Genomic DNA, 16,659 nt, shown 5'->3' with positions numbered 1-16,659 from the left:
TAGACTAGAATGGGACCTGATGCTCTCTGCCTTCCTGGGGCTGGCTGTTGAGGGGTGGGACTGTCAGGAGGGTCGGGGTCCAGCATGGAGGGTGCCGGGCCTGAGAGGCCATCCACGGGCTCAAGGACACTCTAACCAGCAGCTCTTTATTAGGACACCGGCCCAGCTCCCACAGGAGAGGGCGACTGAGTAGGGGGCACCAAGAAATGGGCATGGGTGGAAGGAGCGAGCTAGGCAGGTAGAGCCACCTCTCATAAACACCCTGGCCACCAGGGGGAATGCAGGGCCCTATCCAGGGAGGACACAGCTAGCAGCCTCCTCAGGAGAGGCCAGTCCCTTGAGCCTTCTTGATTTCCTGCAGGAAAGAAAAATAGAGGGGCTTGTCTAGGGCCTGGGCCACATGTCCCATCCCAGGCTCTTTTCCTAGGAGAGACAGAAGTCTAGCCGCCCCCCCACCCCAGCCCACCTCAGAGAGCCCACCTCAGAGAGTGCCTCCTTCAGGGTCCAGTAGGCCTTGTCCAGGCTGTCGTTGACGATGACCAGGTCAAACAAGCCGGGCTCTTTGCCTGGGGGTGAGTGGGGCACAGGGCCAGTGGAGGCTCAGTGAGGGGTGGGGGAACTATGGGTGACAGCTCCTGCCCCTGCCCCTACTTTATCCCTCCAATGAGTGAGTCAGTCTGCCACAAGGGACAGTGGGGGACACTGGCTAGGCACTCACTGCTTTCCATGTCTACCCGGGCAGCGGCCAGGCGCTTGGCCAGGCTCTCCTCTGTCTCTGTGTTGCGCTGTCGCAGACGCTGTTCCTGAGGAGCATGTGAGGGTCAGAGCCCGCAGAGCAGCCATGGAAGAGCAGCCCCAGCCTGGCTGGTGCTGGCCCCGGCCCCGGCCCCACCCCTGCCCAGGCTCCAGGCCCCCACCAGGACTTCGAGGGAGGGCGGCTGCACGAAGATGTAGATGGGCTGCAGGTCGGTCTTCTTAATGTTGCGCACGCCCTGGAGGTCCACGTCTAGCACGCAGATGCGGTTCATGGCCTGCACAGCGCGAACCGCCGCTTTGCTGGGGGTGGCCAGAGGGGAGGGGCGGCCACTCAGCCCGGGCTCCTCAGGCCTTAGTAACCCCACCTTCGGCCCTGGGCTCCTGCTTTCCCCACTCCCTTGCTCTGGGCCTGGCTAGGGGCCCTGCAAAGGCCCACCCTGATCCCATCTGTGCCCCTTTATGGAAGCACTCCCCCAGCAACTCTTGTACTCAGGCCCTCTGCTGGGCTGGGGGTCACAGTGAGAAGGGGCAGGAGGGCCCTGGCTGTCACTGCTGGGCCCAGGGATCCTGGCTCCTGCAGCTCCAGCGCCCCATTTCAGGGGCTCGCTTGGCTGCCCTTCCCAGCTGCACCTGGGGTAGAACGTGATGGTCCCGTGGGGGGCTTGGGAACAGGCTGCACACAGCAAGCCTTGGCCAGCCTATACAATGACACTGCTCTGGGTGTGGGGGTGGGGTGAGGGGTACAGCTACTGCTAGGCCTGGGACCCTCCCAGGAGGCCCCAGTGGTTGGAAGGGAGGGGGGCCTCAGTGTAGCCTGTAGACCTCTGAGACCCAGGTCCCCTGGGTCCTCATTGCATACCAGCCCATGGAGTGGCCCCCTGTTCCCACAGTGGCCTGGCCAGAGCCCTGGCTGCCGCTCCATCTCAACCCTTAGAGGGGCTGGGTCCCTCATTTCGACAGCCCAAAGGGCGAAGCCCCTGTCCCAGCTGCCCATTCTACATCCCCAGGAGGCTGGAAGGAAGGTGGGAGGGAGGGTCCTGAGCTCTGCTCACCTGGTCCCATATAGGTTCCCAGAGAACTCAGCATGTTCAATAAAGTCCCCGGCAGCAATGTCCCGCTGCATCACCTCCCTGGTCACAAAGTAGTAATCTGCAAGGAGCAGAAGCTGTCAAGGCTGCCCATACCCAGACCACCAGGGTCCATGGGACCACACAGAACCAGCTTCTGTCCTGGGCCTGTCTGCCCATCTGTCCATCTGCAGTGAGAGCTATTCTGGCTACTGGGCAGGGAGAGATGTCTGAGGAGACAGACATACAGACGCCTCTTCTTACACTGTCCTTACCAAGGGGGGCCTGGAGACTGCAGGATTCCACAGGGGAGGTTGGGGGAACTTTGATGCCCTGTCTCAGATAGGCACAAATGCCCTATTAAGGTTACAGAGAATGCTTGTGATGTCAGAAAGCCCTAAATGCTGTGCATGGCTGTGACTTTATCAACAGGCCGTGCGGAGAACAGTGCACACGCTGGGAGCAGTACCCCACAGATGCCTGGTGCTCGGATCAGGGTCCCCACCTGCATCTCACATGGACATCTGGTGCCAGCACTTGCCCATCCACCCACCCTGGAGGAGAATCCCCATCAGATGGGGAGACTGAGGCCTCATCAATACCCCAACAGGCAGGGGGCAGCTCCAGGCCGGTACTGGGGCACCAAGAGGCAGGGCCAGCTCACCTTTGCCGTTCTCCTCTCCAGGCCGCGGGTCCCTCGTGGTGTCTAGGAACAAGCACCTGTGACTCACCTAGGATATCTAGAGCCCTCACATCCCATCCCCAGGGCCTCTCCAAAGGGCCAAGCTTAGCCTGTGTGTGGGGGCTGTGGGAGGCTCCAGGGGTTTAGCAGCATAGGCATGCCCCCTGTGTGTGAAGGGGGGCTCCTGGGTAGGCACATCCCCATGTGTGTGGGGGCTTCAGGGGGATTGGCAGGGCCCCCAATCCCCTAGAGCCTCACGGGACACGCTGAATCCGAAGATGCTGCTGTGCTCTTGCAGGAGTCTCTTGAGCAGGGTGCTCTTTCCAGCCCCTGATGGTCCACTCAAGACGACGGGCCTTGGTCCTGACATCCCTGTGGGCGAGTGGGGGCACATATCAGCAGGCCTGAGGGACTCCAGTAGGTGGGATGGCTGCAGTCACACATACCCCAACTTTCCCCAGGAATCAGACGGAACTGAAGACTGTACTCAAATCTTGGCTGCACCTCCCCGAGGAGTGGGCTACTCAGTACCACAAACACATGGCCTCTCCAGGTGTCTATTCTGACCCCACCTGGGGAGCCTGGACTTCTGCTCCTGGGAGGAGCATGTCTGGGTCCCCACCCCTGCGTCTCCTGGCACTATGCCCTAAAGGCAGCCATGGTCAAGGTCAGTGGAACCCAAGCCCTATTCCAGGAACCTTCATCAGGAAGTGAGGGGCCAATCCCGAGGGACAACAGCTTCCTGACCTCCCTCCCCCAACCTTTGATACTTGCTGGGAAGCCAGCAGGAGGGCAGCAGTGGCCTCCTCTCAGCCCCACAGCAAGAGACGTAGATGCCTGCCCCAGGTGAGAATGGGAGGAGAGGGACTTTGAGGGGCATGGGTCCAGTCAGCTCTGTGCCTGCCTGACACCCCCAGTCTCCCTCCCCAGGGCAGGACGCACCTCCTGAGTGGGGTGCTGCAGCCGTGGTCAGCCTGGGCTGCTCTGGATGAGCTGGGAGGGGTTGATAATCCCAGCCTCCTCCTGCCTCTTAGCACTAAAACCCTCCCAAGGCAGTCAGCCCCACCTGCTCTGTACTGGAGAGAAGGCTGCTCCTGGCCCTTGAGAGGCAGCCTGCCTTCCCAGCCACAAGCGTGATGGCAGGAAGGCCACGTGCAGGTGCACCCTGCTCCAGATGGAGACCCCCGGAGGGCAAGTGGGAACTGGAACAGCTCCTTACGCCAGCCTGCCCCTGCAGGGCTCCCTGGGGGCCCTCTGGTAAGGTGTGAAGGCCCCCAAGGCACAGTCAATGGCCAGCAGACCACCAGTGAGGACCTGGAGGGATAAGCCACTTGGCCCGAGGACACCCAACCCAGGGCAGCTCTCTAGCAGGCCCCCCCCTGCCCCCACCCCGTGGGCAGTGCTTTCTTAATCTGCAATATAGGCCAAGTGGGTAATCTTGCTAAAGCATGGCTATTCTGGGGCCATCGCACTCCACACATGTGCAGAGAAGGAGGTGGGAGACAGATACAGGAGGAGGAAGGGACCTAGAAGAACCCATCAACACAGTGAGTGTCATCTCCATGTGACCAACTCTTAGCTCCTCAGTCTCTTGCGAGTTTCCTGTTACAAGAGTACCTTGTTTCTAATGATGATCCCGCTAGACTCCCAGCTCCTCTCTGGTGTCCGAGCTTTCCCACCCAAACACACGTGCCACCACACATGCCACCTGCATGCCTGCACTCACATGTGCCTGGCTCCAAGCTCATGGCCACTGCCAGCTGTCCCCACAGCCCTGTCCCCCAGAGGCGCGGTGCATGAGAAGTGTCATCTCTCCCTCACTGGCACCCTTCACAAAGCCCCATCCTTTACAAGACAGATGTCCTGTGGGTAGCCCAACCCAGTCTCCTGGGTTTATCTGGACTTCCTAGGCACTGAGTAACTGAAGAGGGGAGTGGAGGGAGGGACACAGAATGGAAGAGGAGAGGCTGGGCACCACCAAGTCCCAAGGGGGACTAAGGAGGCTGGGGTTTGCCCCACCACACTGCCTAGCCTCTGGACAGTGTTGAGTCCCTGCCCCTCGGGCCAGGCAGCTGTGGTTGTCCAGTGGCCTAGACCCCCTGAACCTGATGGTGTTTTGCTGCCACAGGAATGTGAGTTCTTCCAGGGTAAGGGAACACACAGTGACAGCCGCAGCAATGGACCAGGAGGCCTGCTTGAGCCTTGATCATAGCAGCAAACCCTCAACTCAGTGGGTGCTGGGGCCCCTAGCACCCAACTTGGGGTATCCACCTCCAGGGAGGGGAGAACCCAAGGTCTCTCCACCTCCATCAGGGATGTTAGGAGGCACCCTCTGGGGGACAAGAGGCACAAGGAAGGGAGGGTGGCCCATCCCTCCTGCCTGCACAGAAGCCCCTCATAGACATTCTGCTCTAGCCTGTGCCTGCCAAAGGTGGTGCCCTGCCCTAGCACCCCACAACCCATGGTCACACCCAGCCTGCCGCTGAGCTGCTGGAGATGGGACTCTGTTCGGTGATTGCTGTGACAGAGTGATCACTATAGCCACCATCCACAGTACACCTAGTGTAAGACAGTGCTCTAGGCTTCGGGGCCCAGTGATCAAGCACTCTGGTGCTTGCAGAACTGGTTAACTGAAATGCACACGTCAGAGGGGTCATCTCTTGGGAAGATAGAGCCCTCCATTCAGGGCAGTCTGTGTCCTCTACTCCCCAACGACCTCACAATCCCAAACTCCAGCTGGACAGCAAGAAACAGGAAAGTACAGGGGACCGCAATAAGGACCCAGAATGCAAGCCCGTGTGTTCCAGAATGCTCTCCACTGGAAGCACACCTGAGAAGCGTCCTACGCGGCCAGGTGGCTCTTCTCCAGAAGCATGAGGTAGAACCCCCTCTTTCTGGCTTCCTCCTGTGGCCCATCCTCTCCCGAGGGCTGGGCACTGTCACCACCCCACTTCCCTCCCAATTTCTCCACAAGACACCAGGATGAGGTGTGATACCTGAGAACACAGGGAGGAAAGGTCAAGTCCTAGCAGTCCTCTTTTAAACCACTAGCCACAAGGTGGGAAGAGATCTGCCTAAGGACAGCAGGTCATGCCCCATCCCCCAAAGAGGCCATGTGGGGCAGGAGAACCAGCCTGGCCTTAGCCTCAGGGCTCTGCATGTGGAACATGTCCTGACCAAGTAGCCCTGACAAACCATTTGGCCTTTGGGAATCGGCTTGAACTGGGACAGCCACAAAGTGGCCTTCTCACTTCCCAGAGTGGGGCTGGACCATTCCTATCCTGAGAAAGCTGGGCTTTCAAAAACATGGGCAAGAACCACACAGTGCAGGACTTGGGCCTGTCCTGGTGCTGGCACGGCACATCCGAGTCTCTTTGCATAAAGAAGGACCAGGATTGTCCTGCACCAGATCCTAATTTTGCCTCACGGGTAGAAGGCAGAGGAGGCACAGAAGTTTTGGCTCCTAGGAAAAGAGCTATGAAGCAAAAGGAGCCCAGGCCCTCCGGGGGTCAGTCTCAGCCTTACAAAGGTGAAACTGAGACCTGCACTGGCAGGGTCAACAGGGGACCAGGGGAGACCTGGAGCTGACTACAGGAGCGCCTGCCCCCACGCCAGTGTTCCCAGCTGTTCACCCCTGTTACTAACCTTTGCTTCTCATGGGCTGGAGTCACCTCTTCCCACTCCCAACCAAGTCACAACACCCCCTTCATTTCTGCTGCTCTGAGCATGTTTTTTCGAATATGCTAAATATGCCACAAAAGATGGAAATATACCATTTAGGTGTTAGAAAAAAAGAATTTGGGTGTGGCTTAAGAGAAAGGTACATACTGAGTGCACTGCTAGAACTTCTGGAATCTGCTCCTCAAGGAAACTGCTGATATCACCCTTCTGAGCCAAAAGTCAAGGGCCAGGTCTGAAATCGAACTCAACAAAGCCCAGGCACGCTGCACCTGTCACAGGTGTGGCACTGACCTGGGTGTGAGCGGGCTTGGTGTTGCAGGCAGGTGTGTGGAGTTATTAGCAGAGGTAGGGTGGGGACTCACCTGGCAGGAAATTTAGCTTGTCAGTGGTTAAGACAGGAAATCCCCACCCACCTGAAAATCTTCCCTGGGGTGCAGGGAATGGGAACGTTTTCTCAAGTTCCTCATAAGTCATAGCCTGGAAAGTCTAAGAGTGACAGAAAAGTCCAGAAAAGCCCACATTTGGGTAGCCATGCCGCCTGGGGGACTCAGGTGAGGCTGACTGCAAAGGTCAAGTCTTGGCCCCCCCCTTCCTGTCCTGTGGGTCCCATCCCACACTAAGCAGCTGTCACCTCAGTTTAGTTTCCCTCTTCCCAGTGAAAGCCAACAGTGATGACGGATGATGTGACATGCTTCACTGCTCCTCCCCAAACCAGCACATGGATGAACTAGGCTCACTACCTCTCTGCTCCTAGAAGAATGTCTAAGAACCACATTCTTAGACATTGGGCAGTTCCAGCAATCGAAATCTGAGATCTCGGAAACTGAGGGAAGCTGAACCTCAATTTACCACACCCATGAGTCAGGAAGTCTTGCCCCCAGGGATCTGCTCTTGGGCGCAGAATCTGAATCTAAAACTGTGAAGCAGGCCAGGAACCTGCAGTCCTAAGGGCCCTCAGAGCAGTCAGCTCCACGTGCCCAGGACCACCAGGAGGGTTTCCTTTGAGCTCGGGAAAGACACTACGTTACTACAAGGTGGCTAGGACTCTGCTATACGAGCTCCCCAGGCGGCCAGTAATGTCCTTCGGAACCCTCATCTCCCAGGGTTTTCGGCTCTGCTGTGTGGCCCACCTTGGGGAGGAGTGTCAGGCTGCTTCCCCTTTCTGCCCCTCCGCATCCTTCAGGGTCCACAATGGCATCCAGCATGAAGTCCTCAGGCTGCAGGGGTTTTTACAAACTGTCTGGAGCTTCTAGTGACAGAATTTCCTCCTACGTTTTGAGAACTGACACAGGGAACCAGCTTTTAATGTGCCTAAGAAAAACAGCCACCAGAAGCAACTTTAACACAAAAACACCCAAACACATAGAACACAACTTCAAAACGTAGTGCGGCCCTTTAAATGAAGTCAATTCACCTGCATGAAAAAACGCGCTACCCTGTCTGTCCTCGTATCCTCTGTCTTGCTCGCTGGGACCCGGCGACGAGCCAGTCCTAGGAACCCCTGACGTAACCTGAGGCACGCGGGAAGCGGCGTCCCGGGTGCAGGAAGAAGACTGAATGCGAATGCTTGCTTATACGCGCGGGGCCGCGGCGGCCCCCGGGACGGCCCCCCGGGACCTGCGCGGACCCAGACGCTTCGCCCCTCGCGGACAGGCCACCACTCACCGTCCGAGGGGGCGCGGCCCAGGGCGGCCGCCGCCAGCCCGGCCAGCGGGCGCCGCAGCATGAGAGGCCACCACCGCCACCCTTGGGGACGTACGTCACAGGAGCGCGTCGGGCCGCTTCCACCCGTGGGGCCTACGTCAGCGCCGCGCCGGCCGCCTGCGCCAGCAGACACTTACGTCACGGCGCCGCGCCGGGCCCGCCCCTCAGGGGTGTTAGTGAGAGCCGCGCGACGTGGCGCTCGCGGATGACGTTGCGCCGCAGGAGGGCCGGGCGAGAAGTTCGCGGTGACCGTGAGTGTGGCTCCGGGCACTCCCTTTCCCGCCCGGCGGGTGCAGCCGCGCCGGGGGTCCTCGGAGCCACTCCGGAGCTCAGTGAGGGTGGTACGTTGGTCGCGTCGTGCGGGCGGGGACAGACTCCCCGAGGAAGGGTCCGGGACCCGCTGCCGGCATCCACTCGGGAAGTTTACAGCATTTCTCTTCTATCGGGTCACCTCCTAAGGGTGAGGGAGGCCTCCAGGTGCCCTCCCCTGACAGGGGACAGCGAGGCAAACCCGGTGCATCTCGGCTGGGAGGGCTTGTTTCCTGGGGCCTGAATGTTGAGACATCAAACATTTAGTTTTGAATCTCCCGGCTTGTCGCCGCGGAAACCTCAGCCCTGACGCTTCCCAGGGGTCCAGGCTTAGTAAGAGTGGCTCTAAACCTCGGCTCCCTTTTTGTACTCCTTACCTCGCTGAATTTTGTGAGAATCACATGACTTTGGAAAACAAGGTGTGAGCTAACCTCCTTTTACGTTGCAGTCCATCCTCAGAGCAGCTTTCTGACTCCCTCACCCACCCGAATGGGCCCGGGCTCGGTCCCGGGCCCTGCCCCTGCCCTACTGAGTCAGGATCTTTGGGAGTATAACCTGGGCCTCTGGTGTTCACAAACCTTCCACAGGTGGTTCTAATGCCAGGTCAGGGCTGAGAGCTGGATAGGTTATGGAGGGACTGGCAAGTGACCCAGTGATAACATACTTGTTCAGAGACATGTTTGGGTCTGTGGCTTTCTTCCTGCATGCGATTTGGCGAGGATCAATTAAATGGAAAAGCCTGCCTGTTAAAAAGATTTCCTTGCCCAGCAGGTCACTCGCCCGGCCAGTGACTTGACCTTTGGGCCTTTTCATGCCACAGGGCCCTCAGGAGGAATGGCAGCCGTGGGCAGCTTGTTTGGGTAAGCAAAAACTTCCAGGCCCCTTGGGAATGCCATCATGCGGCCACCCAAAGGAACACCAACTTAGGAGCCTCAGAAAAGCTTCTCCAGCCAGTGTATTTACCTAGACAATACACATAAGTACACGTGTACGGACGCCTTGACAGGCTGTCGAGGGAAGAATGGAAACAACTTGTAAACGAGCATCAGACAGTGGTGGCAGTCACCTTCCTATTCAGAGCCTGCAGCCCAGCTCTTGAGTCCCTGGGGAAAGTCACGGCCTTCCTGCTGTGACTTCCCACCAGGACTGCCTCCTCATCTGCCTGTTCCCCTTGCCCCCTGGCCTTCCCCAAATGGGAAACACAGTGTAGTCAGTGTTGCTAGAGGAAATGAGAGCAGGTTTCCTGTTGTTTCTATGGAACCTGGGAAGAGGAATGCGGCACTCAGTCTGAGTCAGTGTGAAAATAAGGAAGAGACTCTGGCTGCAGCATTCACTGGAGAGCCCTTGTCCTGGGAAAGGTTCACGTGGGAACTGCTGTTCTAGTTGGGGAACACCCACTATCTCCTTTCTCCTGTCTTGCACTTCTGAAGGCAGTGACTTGGGTTCCTTTGGTCAAAATTTACCAGATGTTCAGCTAGGGGGTCTGGGACTTAACAGTAAATAAGATGCAGTTTTTATCCCCAGGCCATCAGCCCTGGATGTCCACTGGGAAGTACAGGGTGTGGGTCAATCCAAGTTTGCATGAAAGGTGGTTGGAGATTACTTTAGGGGTCACAGGGCAAGGCCCCAAGTAGGTGAGAGACAGGTGGGGGGCAGGGCCTCGCCCTTTCCTTCACCTTAGAGCATGTGCTCTGTTGAGTGCAAATCTGAGTGTCCACCATGTTCAGAAGCTGAGTGGCTTCCAGTGGTCTTGGTGTGCTCAGGCTGCCCCAGTAATACCATAGACCAGACAGCTTCTCTCCCACAGATCTGGAGCTCTCTTCCTGATTCACAGACAACTGCCTTCTTCTTGTGTCCTCACAGGGCGGAGAGAGCTAGTTCCTGTCTCTTCTTCTAAGGGCACCCATCCTACCTTGGGGGCCCCACTCTCATGACCTCATCTAACCCTAATCACCTCCCAAAGGCTCTGCTCCTGATGCCATCTTATTGGGCATTAGGGCTTCAACATGTGATTTTGGGACACAAACATTCAGTCCACAGCACCAGGTCTGCATTCCCCTGAAAGGCAGCTTCCTGCTTCATGCTCATGTCCAGGGCTCCAGACATCTAGAGATTGTTGTCCTAACCCTTCTGTCCTTTTGTCTGGAAGCACATGTACTTACCTACTATGGCCTCTCCCCATACCTGAGGTAAGGGCTGCTCTGCCCACGTCCCACACCTTGGGGATACTGTGCACCGGTAGGAGCTGGTTGGCCTGGGCTGCATGGGCACGCTGTTCCAAGCACCTGCCGCTGACCAGTGTGTGTGTGTGTGCGTGTGTGTCTGCAGCCTTCTACGGCAGCGTGTGGTGACGAGGGCAGCCCCCGTGGGCTGCCACCTACACATGTCCTCCTGGTGGGCTGACAGCAGCAGAGCCTTGCTCACACGTGTGCACAGACAGGCCTACGCACGCCTCTATCCTGTGCTCCTGGTCAAGAAGGATGGCTCCACCATCCACATCCGCTACCGGGAGCCCAGACGGATGCTGGAGGTAAGCTTCCCTCTCTGGGGTGCAGGTTCCCCAGAATTGTTCATAGGCTCAGAATTGTGGCTGGATGAGAGAGGAGGGTGGGCAAGTCATGGAGCTGACTCCATGCACTAAGGTCCAACAGCAGCAGCAGGCCATGTGTAAAAAATACACATCCTGGGCAAACAAGCAGAAGAGGTTTCTTTAAAGAGTAGAAGTTTGAGCTAGAGGAGCAGAGGTTTGGAGAAGGTCCTGGTCCCTTCCACTGAGTGAGTACGCACCCTCCCTCCACAGATGCCGGTGGACCTGGATGTCTTGTCCCCAGAGGAGAGGCGGGCGCGGCTCCGCAAACGTGAGGCCCAGTTCCGAGACAAGAAGGAGGAGCCAGAGCTTGGTGATGACTTTGACGTGGAGCGGTACAAGCAGTTTTGGGCCAAGAAGTGACTGTCCCCAAACTGCCCTGACCTCAGATGTTGGGGGGAGGGGCATTTGTTTTTAAATCAAGCATCAGGATTTTAAATCCATCTTGTCTTTCCTGCTCATGTACTGGCCAGAGCGGGGTCTCTGGCTGAGCCCCCCGGAGGGCTTAGGGTTGGGTCACATGGTTTTAGGAGGTTCAAAGGGCACATGGACTGTGGACATGACTGATGTTGTGGGTGCTCCTCCCACTGCAGGAAGTGCCTGCCATCACCCAGCTACCCATCTGGGCCCTGGAGCCCCCTCTGCCAGTGCCTCTGTACCAGGAGCTCTCACATTAGTGTGGGGAGTGGTTGGGTCCGAAGACATCTGTGCTGGACCTGTAGCCCACCTGTCCTGTGCCTTACAGGGGCTCCTTTAGCTTGCTTGCTTGCAGTGGGAAAGTGCTCCCTGTCAGAGGAGCCAAGGGAGTGGCCAGTTGCTGACTCCTCTTGCGTCTTAGTGACGAGGCTGGCTTTCCCCAGTGAGCTGCCACCTTCTGCTCTAGAAGTGGGTTTCATGCTGGCTAGGCTTCCTGCGGGACCTGAGGGGGCAATTCCCAGCCTGTCCATGTGCAGCTGACCCAGCTCGGCACCTCATCCTGTCTTGGGGGGTTGATCATGTAACCTTGGCTGTCTGGTTCTTTCTCATAAACCTTGAGGGTCCATGCATGGTTCAGTGCTGCCATAGTGATGGTGGGGAGGTATTCTAGGCATGAGTGAGGAGGCAGAAGCATGTGGGAAGTGACCTTGCCACTGTTGGCAGCTCACAGAGAAGGATGCTGGGCTGAGCATCGACCCTGGAATCCTAGCTTGCAGTCCACTCCCCACTGGTCCACTGAGCAAGCCAGCCCCAGCCAGCCATATGCAGCTCCTGGGAAGTCTGCCCCACAGGCTCTGCCAGCCCTCTGGCCTCCTTGGAGCCCTTACCCCTCCATCTGCTCCGTGCTCCCTCCAGAGAGATGCCCACAGCAGTGTCTGCACTTGCTATTCAGGGCCAAGTTATTCATGACAGTGGAAGATGGCAAGGCAGACCTTAGAGGAGGGTAGAGGTGGTGGGTGCAGTGCAGGGAAGAGGCTGAGTACTGCACACAAAAGTGGGGATATGTGCCAGGAACAAGGCAGGGTCAGTGATGGGAAGCTACTAAAAGGACTCACCCCAGTGGGAGTTCTGGCAAAACCCACCTAATGGTATTGTTGAAAGCAGGTGGGCAATCAGACTGTCATCCCCCATGGAAGTCTGATTAGATGTGGAGGGGCACACCTGTGTCTTTGGATCTGCTGTCTGACGCTGGAGGCCCCTGAGCAGGTGCAGGGGCAGCTCTGGAGCTCCCATGTGAGGAAACTGAGGGTCAAAGTAGTATTCTAAGACAGGGCCGAGGCTCATACCGTTATGTTTATTCCTACTGTGGGAATCCCCAACCCCCCCCACCCCCAAACAAGAGAGGGTGTCAGCGGAGGCGGGTCAGGAGGCCTCTCCTTTGCCTTCCCCACTGAGTACCGGCAGGCCACGTAAGCAGGGTACGCGCTAGGGCAGCATCCTGTAAAATAACTCGTACAAAGGACAACGCAGGGGATGCCGTTTTAAGTCCCAGGTCTGCAGCCACCCTATGGAGTAGGCCTTGAACTCATTAGATAATTGTCACCGACTCGGTCTGTGACCCAAGGTGGTGACAGGCGGGACGCACTTGTTCGACGACCAGCCCGCTGAACCATCAGCAGTTTAGTGTGACACTTGTCCTTGTGGAGTCTCCGCCGGCGCCTGGGCGCTCGTTCTTACCGGCGTTGCGGACCAAGCACTGTGCAGCGCGCATTCACGCCCTGTGACCACAGCAGGGTCCCCACACGGTGTCCGATTCCTGGTTCTCACAGCCACGGATGTTGTAGTGGGAACCTCGGTGCGGATAGAGACTCGTCTCCTCAACTGTTCTCCGGCACTCGGTGCACACCGCGGACGGTGACTTTCGGGCGCTGTCCCTGGATCCTGGTGTCATTACAGAATGACTCCCGATAACAGCTGTGTCAGCGGGGCGCTCGGCTTCAGCTTCGGCTGTTTGCCCGCGCCGTCCCGGAGCCGGGCGGGCAGGGGGGCGGTGCGCAGGCGCGTTCGGCAACACGCGAGTTGGCGCGGGCATGACGTTACGGCGCGCGACGCAGGCGCGGAAGCGGGAGCCGCCGGGTAAGAAGCTGGGGAATCTGGAGGCTCGCGGGTACCGGGCGGTTCCGCACCATGTTCGGCTCCAGCCGGGGCGGCGTGCGCGGGGGACAGGACCAGTTCAGCTGGGAGGATGTGAAGACTGACAAGCAAAGGGAGAACTACCTGGGTGAGCGCGGGGTCGGGGGTGCGGGAAGCGGGGGTGTGGGTGCGTGGGGCGCGGGAGCTAAGTCTCGGGGATGCGGAGGACGCGCCGACCAGCGGGCCTAGAACTGACCTCTGTCCCCGCAGGTAACTCGTTGATGGCCCCGGTGGGCCGCTGGCAGAAGGGCCGCGACCTCACCTGGTATGCCAAGGGCCGGGCAGACGGCGCGGGGCTGAGCCGGGAGCAGGAGCTGGCGGCGGTGAGGCAGGCGGAGCAGGAGGCGCTTATGGCGGCGCTGTGAGTGCAAAGGGGACGGGGGCCCTGTGGGAGGCGGGGACACAGCGGGGATGGCAGGAGTGGGGCCAGGGCGAGGCCCGGCGCCCTTGACACTCGCGCGCGGCTCCGCAGAGGCTACAAGAACGTGAAGAAGCAGCCCACCGGCCTGAGCAAGGAGGTGAGGGAGGGGCAGCTCCCTGGGGGCGGGCGTGGAAGAGGGCTGACCCCGCACCGCCGCGAGTGTTTGCCCGTCCTCCCTCCCACAGGATTTTGTGGAAGTCTGCAAGCGGGAAGGAGGTGACCCCGAGGAGAAGGGAGTGGACCGGCTCTTAGGCCTCGGGAGCTCCAGGTGCGGGGCGGGGGTCCTCCCGAGGCGGGGTCTCCGAAAACGCCAGCGTGCAGCTTTTAGGGACTCAGCCCTGTCAGCTGCCCAGGTGGAAATCAGTTACCCGTAAGGGAGGCCTGGGGCGGGCAGGGGGTTGTTTCACTGTGGGGGGTGTCTCACCCCTGTCCATGCAGTGGCTCCGCAGGCCGAGTGGTATTGTCCAGAGAAGACAAGGAGGCGGCTAAGCTGGGGCTCTCGGTGTTCACGGTAATCGCCCCGAAATGTCTCAGGATCTCACGGCGAGATCTGGGTTTCTCTTTCTATTGAGGCCGGGCAGTCTCCCTTGTCTCCCCTGGGGACCCTTCCAGCTTCTTGGCCTGGGAAATGGGGGCTGGTTCTCTCCATCAACACGTCAGGGCACCCTGTATACCCCCAAGAGTGGCTCTTTTGGCAGCACCACCGCGTGGAGAGCAGTCGCTCAGGAGCCTCCCCTACTCGGAAGAAGCCTCGGCCTGAGGAGAAGGCAGAGCCGGGGTAAGGGCGCCGGAACCCAAGACTCGGGGTTCTCTGCAAGCTGGCTGTCTCTCTTGGGTCAGCACCATTCCCAGTTTCAGACCCCTTTTCCTTCTGTGGAGGCCTTTCGAGGTTTTGAGAACAGGGCAGTCACAGTCCCAGGACTGCCCGCTGGTGCCCAGCGAGGTTAGACAGCCTCATGGTGTCACCTACCAGGTGCAGGGGCCACCTGCATGAGCCCTCCCCAGAGCAGTGTGCAGTGCAGTACCCACTCTGGAGGCCCTGTGGTTGTGGGGTGCAGGAGGGCATGCCATCTGGTGGGAGGGTGTTGGCAGGGGCCATGAGAAGGTCCCATGAATTTTCTGCCTGGATGGGAAGGCTATTGGTGCTGCCCACCATGCTAGCCACTGGTCATGTGTGATACTGAGGAACTTCACGCAATGTCCTGAGATTGAAATAGGGCCCTGCTAGGCCTAGGGAGCTGTAGGGCAGCAAGCCGGCAATGTATCTGGTTAAGGCCAGTAGCTACTGGTGGCTTGTATGAACCTGTGGGCCCTGCCTCCTGTGAGACTCCCATAGTCCAGCAGCTTCTGGTATTCTGTACCCCCTTCACAGCCCTGAGAGCCACAAGAAGAGTAGGAAAGAGAAGAAAAAGAAGAAGAAGCACAAGAAAGAAAAGAGAGAAAAGGAGCACAGGATGGGGTCATCAACCTCTTCAGTGTCCCCAGCTCATACCCGGTAGGTACAGCAGTAGGTATAGTGGCAGCTCTGGGGTGGGGGATTGGGCCAGGTGGTGGGCAGCCCCTCACACCAAGCATCCCCTGGTCTCCATAGGGCCCACTACTGCAGGCACGACTCTGACTCTGCCTCACCCTGCTGCAAGAGGAGGCGAGGGCACAACAGTGACTAAGGCCCAGCCCACTGGGACTCTGCCCACTTCATCCAGACCCTACCCTCAGTGAAGCTTTTGAGCAAGTGCCCTGCTAGGCCTAGGGAGCTGTAGGGCAGCAAGCCCTACAAGGTATCTGGTTAAGGCCTTACCCCCAGATGGCTCCAGGCCCACCAGGGAAGGCCACACTTGCCCAGATCCAGCTGCCCTAGGCCCCAAGAGGCTTAGCTGTGATCAAGTACTGCTACTTGTATTGACTCACTCTTTGTACTTAAGTAAACTTATTTTAACTGGAAAGCATCTCATATTAAAGAGATTGTCATGTGCTTCAATTGTAAGTGATGTGTGAAAATGTGGTTCCAGCAAGATCATCTAAGACCCCACTGGGAAGGAGACTGTCTTGGCAGCCAGTAGGGAGGGCAGAGAGGAACCAGAAGTGCTGGGCTTCATATGGGCCCATCCTAGGTGGGCAAGTGCAGGGGGAGAGGCAGCCAGACTGGGTGTTTATAGTTGGTGGGTGAGGGCAGACTTGTATTGGGAAACACCCTTATTCCCTAAGGACTTCTTGCCTGACTCTCATGCTTCCCTATTTGCCTGCTGAATCTGTTCTGCTCTTCGCACGTGGGATGGAAGTGTGCCATTCACCCCTCTTTCCACAGAATAAATGAAAACTTAAACCCAGGCTGGATCATTATAAAATTTTGCTGATTTTAAAGAAATGAAACTAAAAATGTTTTTCTTCAGAGCCCCAGCCCTGGTTCTCAATCTGTTAAGACTTATCTCAGGCCAGGCAGGGCACATAGGGCTGGATGCCTCGAGGGGGAAGGACACCAGGACCTTGTGGGGGGCAGGGGTGCCCAGAAGGGCCAGGTCAGAGGGATGGCCTCCAAGAAGCAGGTAGGGGGCCCACAGCACACAAATGGGCATGGGTGTGTACAACAGCAGAGGCTTCTGAAGCAGCAACATGCTGGAGGGAGGGGTTCCCATCTCTCCCCAGGAACCTCCACAAACAACTCTAGGCCTTGGTGTTTCGGGCACAACCTACATGAGGACCCTGCTGGTCCTCAAAGCTTGGCACTGCCAAGACTGGACCAGGACTAGGGGCTGGACTACCAGCAGGAAGAGACCAAGGAGGGCCACTAAGGGCAGTGGGACCCTCAACTGCCACAGTGAGGGCAAAGGGGAGGACTGGCCCA

General features: G+C 58.3%; 3 protein-coding genes across 11 annotated transcripts; 2 read left to right on the top strand and 1 right to left on the bottom strand.

Annotated features, from left to right (window-relative positions):
• Positions 1-125: 125 nt before the first annotated feature.
• On the bottom strand, positions 126-8,009 carry GUK1 (guanylate kinase 1). Of its 6 annotated transcripts, none has more exons than XM_039880310.1 (10): positions 7,852-7,942; positions 7,601-7,697; positions 7,317-7,497; positions 2,764-2,877; positions 2,488-2,529; positions 1,809-1,905; positions 918-1,056; positions 719-803; positions 481-566; positions 126-355 (listed from the first exon to the last, which is right to left on the bottom strand). In XM_039880310.1, the coding sequence occupies exons 3-10, from the start codon at positions 7,360-7,362 to the stop codon at positions 320-322; spliced, it is 645 nt and encodes a 214-aa protein (XP_039736244.1). In that variant the 5' UTR covers positions 7,363-7,497; positions 7,601-7,697; positions 7,852-7,942; the 3' UTR covers positions 126-319. The 6 variants fall into 6 exon arrangements, with proteins under 6 accessions (XP_039736244.1, XP_039736245.1, XP_039736246.1 ...); XM_039880311.1 differs by having other exon boundaries at positions 7,317-7,468; XM_039880312.1 differs by lacking the exon at positions 7,601-7,697 and having other exon boundaries at positions 7,852-7,990.
• A 68-nt stretch (positions 8,010-8,077) lies between these two features.
• Positions 8,078-11,229, top strand: MRPL55 (mitochondrial ribosomal protein L55). Of its 4 annotated transcripts, none has more exons than XM_039880304.1 (4): positions 8,078-8,350; positions 8,968-9,059; positions 10,528-10,729; positions 11,000-11,229. In XM_039880304.1, the coding sequence occupies exons 1-4, from the start codon at positions 8,096-8,098 to the stop codon at positions 11,147-11,149; spliced, it is 699 nt and encodes a 232-aa protein (XP_039736238.1). In that variant the 5' UTR covers positions 8,078-8,095; the 3' UTR covers positions 11,150-11,229. The 4 variants fall into 4 exon arrangements, with proteins under 4 accessions (XP_039736238.1, XP_039736239.1, XP_039736240.1 ...); XM_039880305.1 differs by having other exon boundaries at positions 8,079-8,350; positions 8,971-9,059; XM_039880306.1 differs by having other exon boundaries at positions 8,100-8,231; positions 8,971-9,059.
• A 2,060-nt stretch (positions 11,230-13,289) lies between these two features.
• On the top strand, positions 13,290-16,145 carry CUNH1orf35 (chromosome unknown C1orf35 homolog). The gene is made up of 8 exons (XM_039880303.1): positions 13,290-13,484; positions 13,607-13,757; positions 13,869-13,914; positions 14,003-14,085; positions 14,256-14,328; positions 14,516-14,595; positions 15,190-15,312; positions 15,409-16,145. Exons 1-8 carry the CDS (start codon positions 13,391-13,393, stop codon positions 15,482-15,484), a joined length of 726 nt encoding a protein of 241 aa, XP_039736237.1. The 5' UTR covers positions 13,290-13,390; the 3' UTR covers positions 15,485-16,145.
• Positions 16,146-16,659: the final 514 nt, after the last annotated feature.

The sequence above is a fragment of the Pteropus medius genome, unplaced genomic scaffold, assembly GCF_902729225.1.
Source record: "Pteropus medius unplaced genomic scaffold, Ma_sr-lr_union100, whole genome shotgun sequence".
Classification (NCBI taxonomy): Eukaryota; Metazoa; Chordata; class Mammalia; order Chiroptera; family Pteropodidae; genus Pteropus; species Pteropus medius.
This window is presented reverse-complemented; position numbering and strand designations above follow the sequence as displayed.

Excerpts from the sequence above, each read along its gene's own strand:
- GUK1 (XM_039880308.1), bottom strand. The coding sequence starts at position 7,912 with ATGCTGCGGCGCCCGCTGGCCGGGCTGGCGGCGGCCGCCCTGGGCCGC. Across the intron at positions 804-917 it reads CGCCCTCCCTCGAAGTCCTG|GAACAGCGTCTGCGACAGCG; the intron begins GTGGGGGCCTGG and ends CATGCTCCTCAG. Across the intron at positions 356-480 it reads TGAAGGAGGCACTCTCTGAG|GAAATCAAGAAGGCTCAAGG; the intron begins GTGGGCTCTCTG and ends TCTTTCCTGCAG.
- MRPL55 (XM_039880304.1), top strand. The coding sequence starts at position 8,096 with ATGACGTTGCGCCGCAGGAGGGCCGGGCGAGAAGTTCGCGGTGACCGT. Across the intron at positions 8,351-8,967 it reads TATCGGGTCACCTCCTAAGG|CAGGTCACTCGCCCGGCCAG; the intron begins GTGAGGGAGGCC and ends TTCCTTGCCCAG. Across the intron at positions 10,730-10,999 it reads AGCCCAGACGGATGCTGGAG|ATGCCGGTGGACCTGGATGT; the intron begins GTAAGCTTCCCT and ends CTCCCTCCACAG.
- CUNH1orf35 (XM_039880303.1), top strand. The coding sequence starts at position 13,391 with ATGTTCGGCTCCAGCCGGGGCGGCGTGCGCGGGGGACAGGACCAGTTC. Across the intron at positions 13,758-13,868 it reads GAGGCGCTTATGGCGGCGCT|AGGCTACAAGAACGTGAAGA; the intron begins GTGAGTGCAAAG and ends GCGGCTCCGCAG. Across the intron at positions 14,596-15,189 it reads GAGGAGAAGGCAGAGCCGGG|CCCTGAGAGCCACAAGAAGA; the intron begins GTAAGGGCGCCG and ends CCCCCTTCACAG.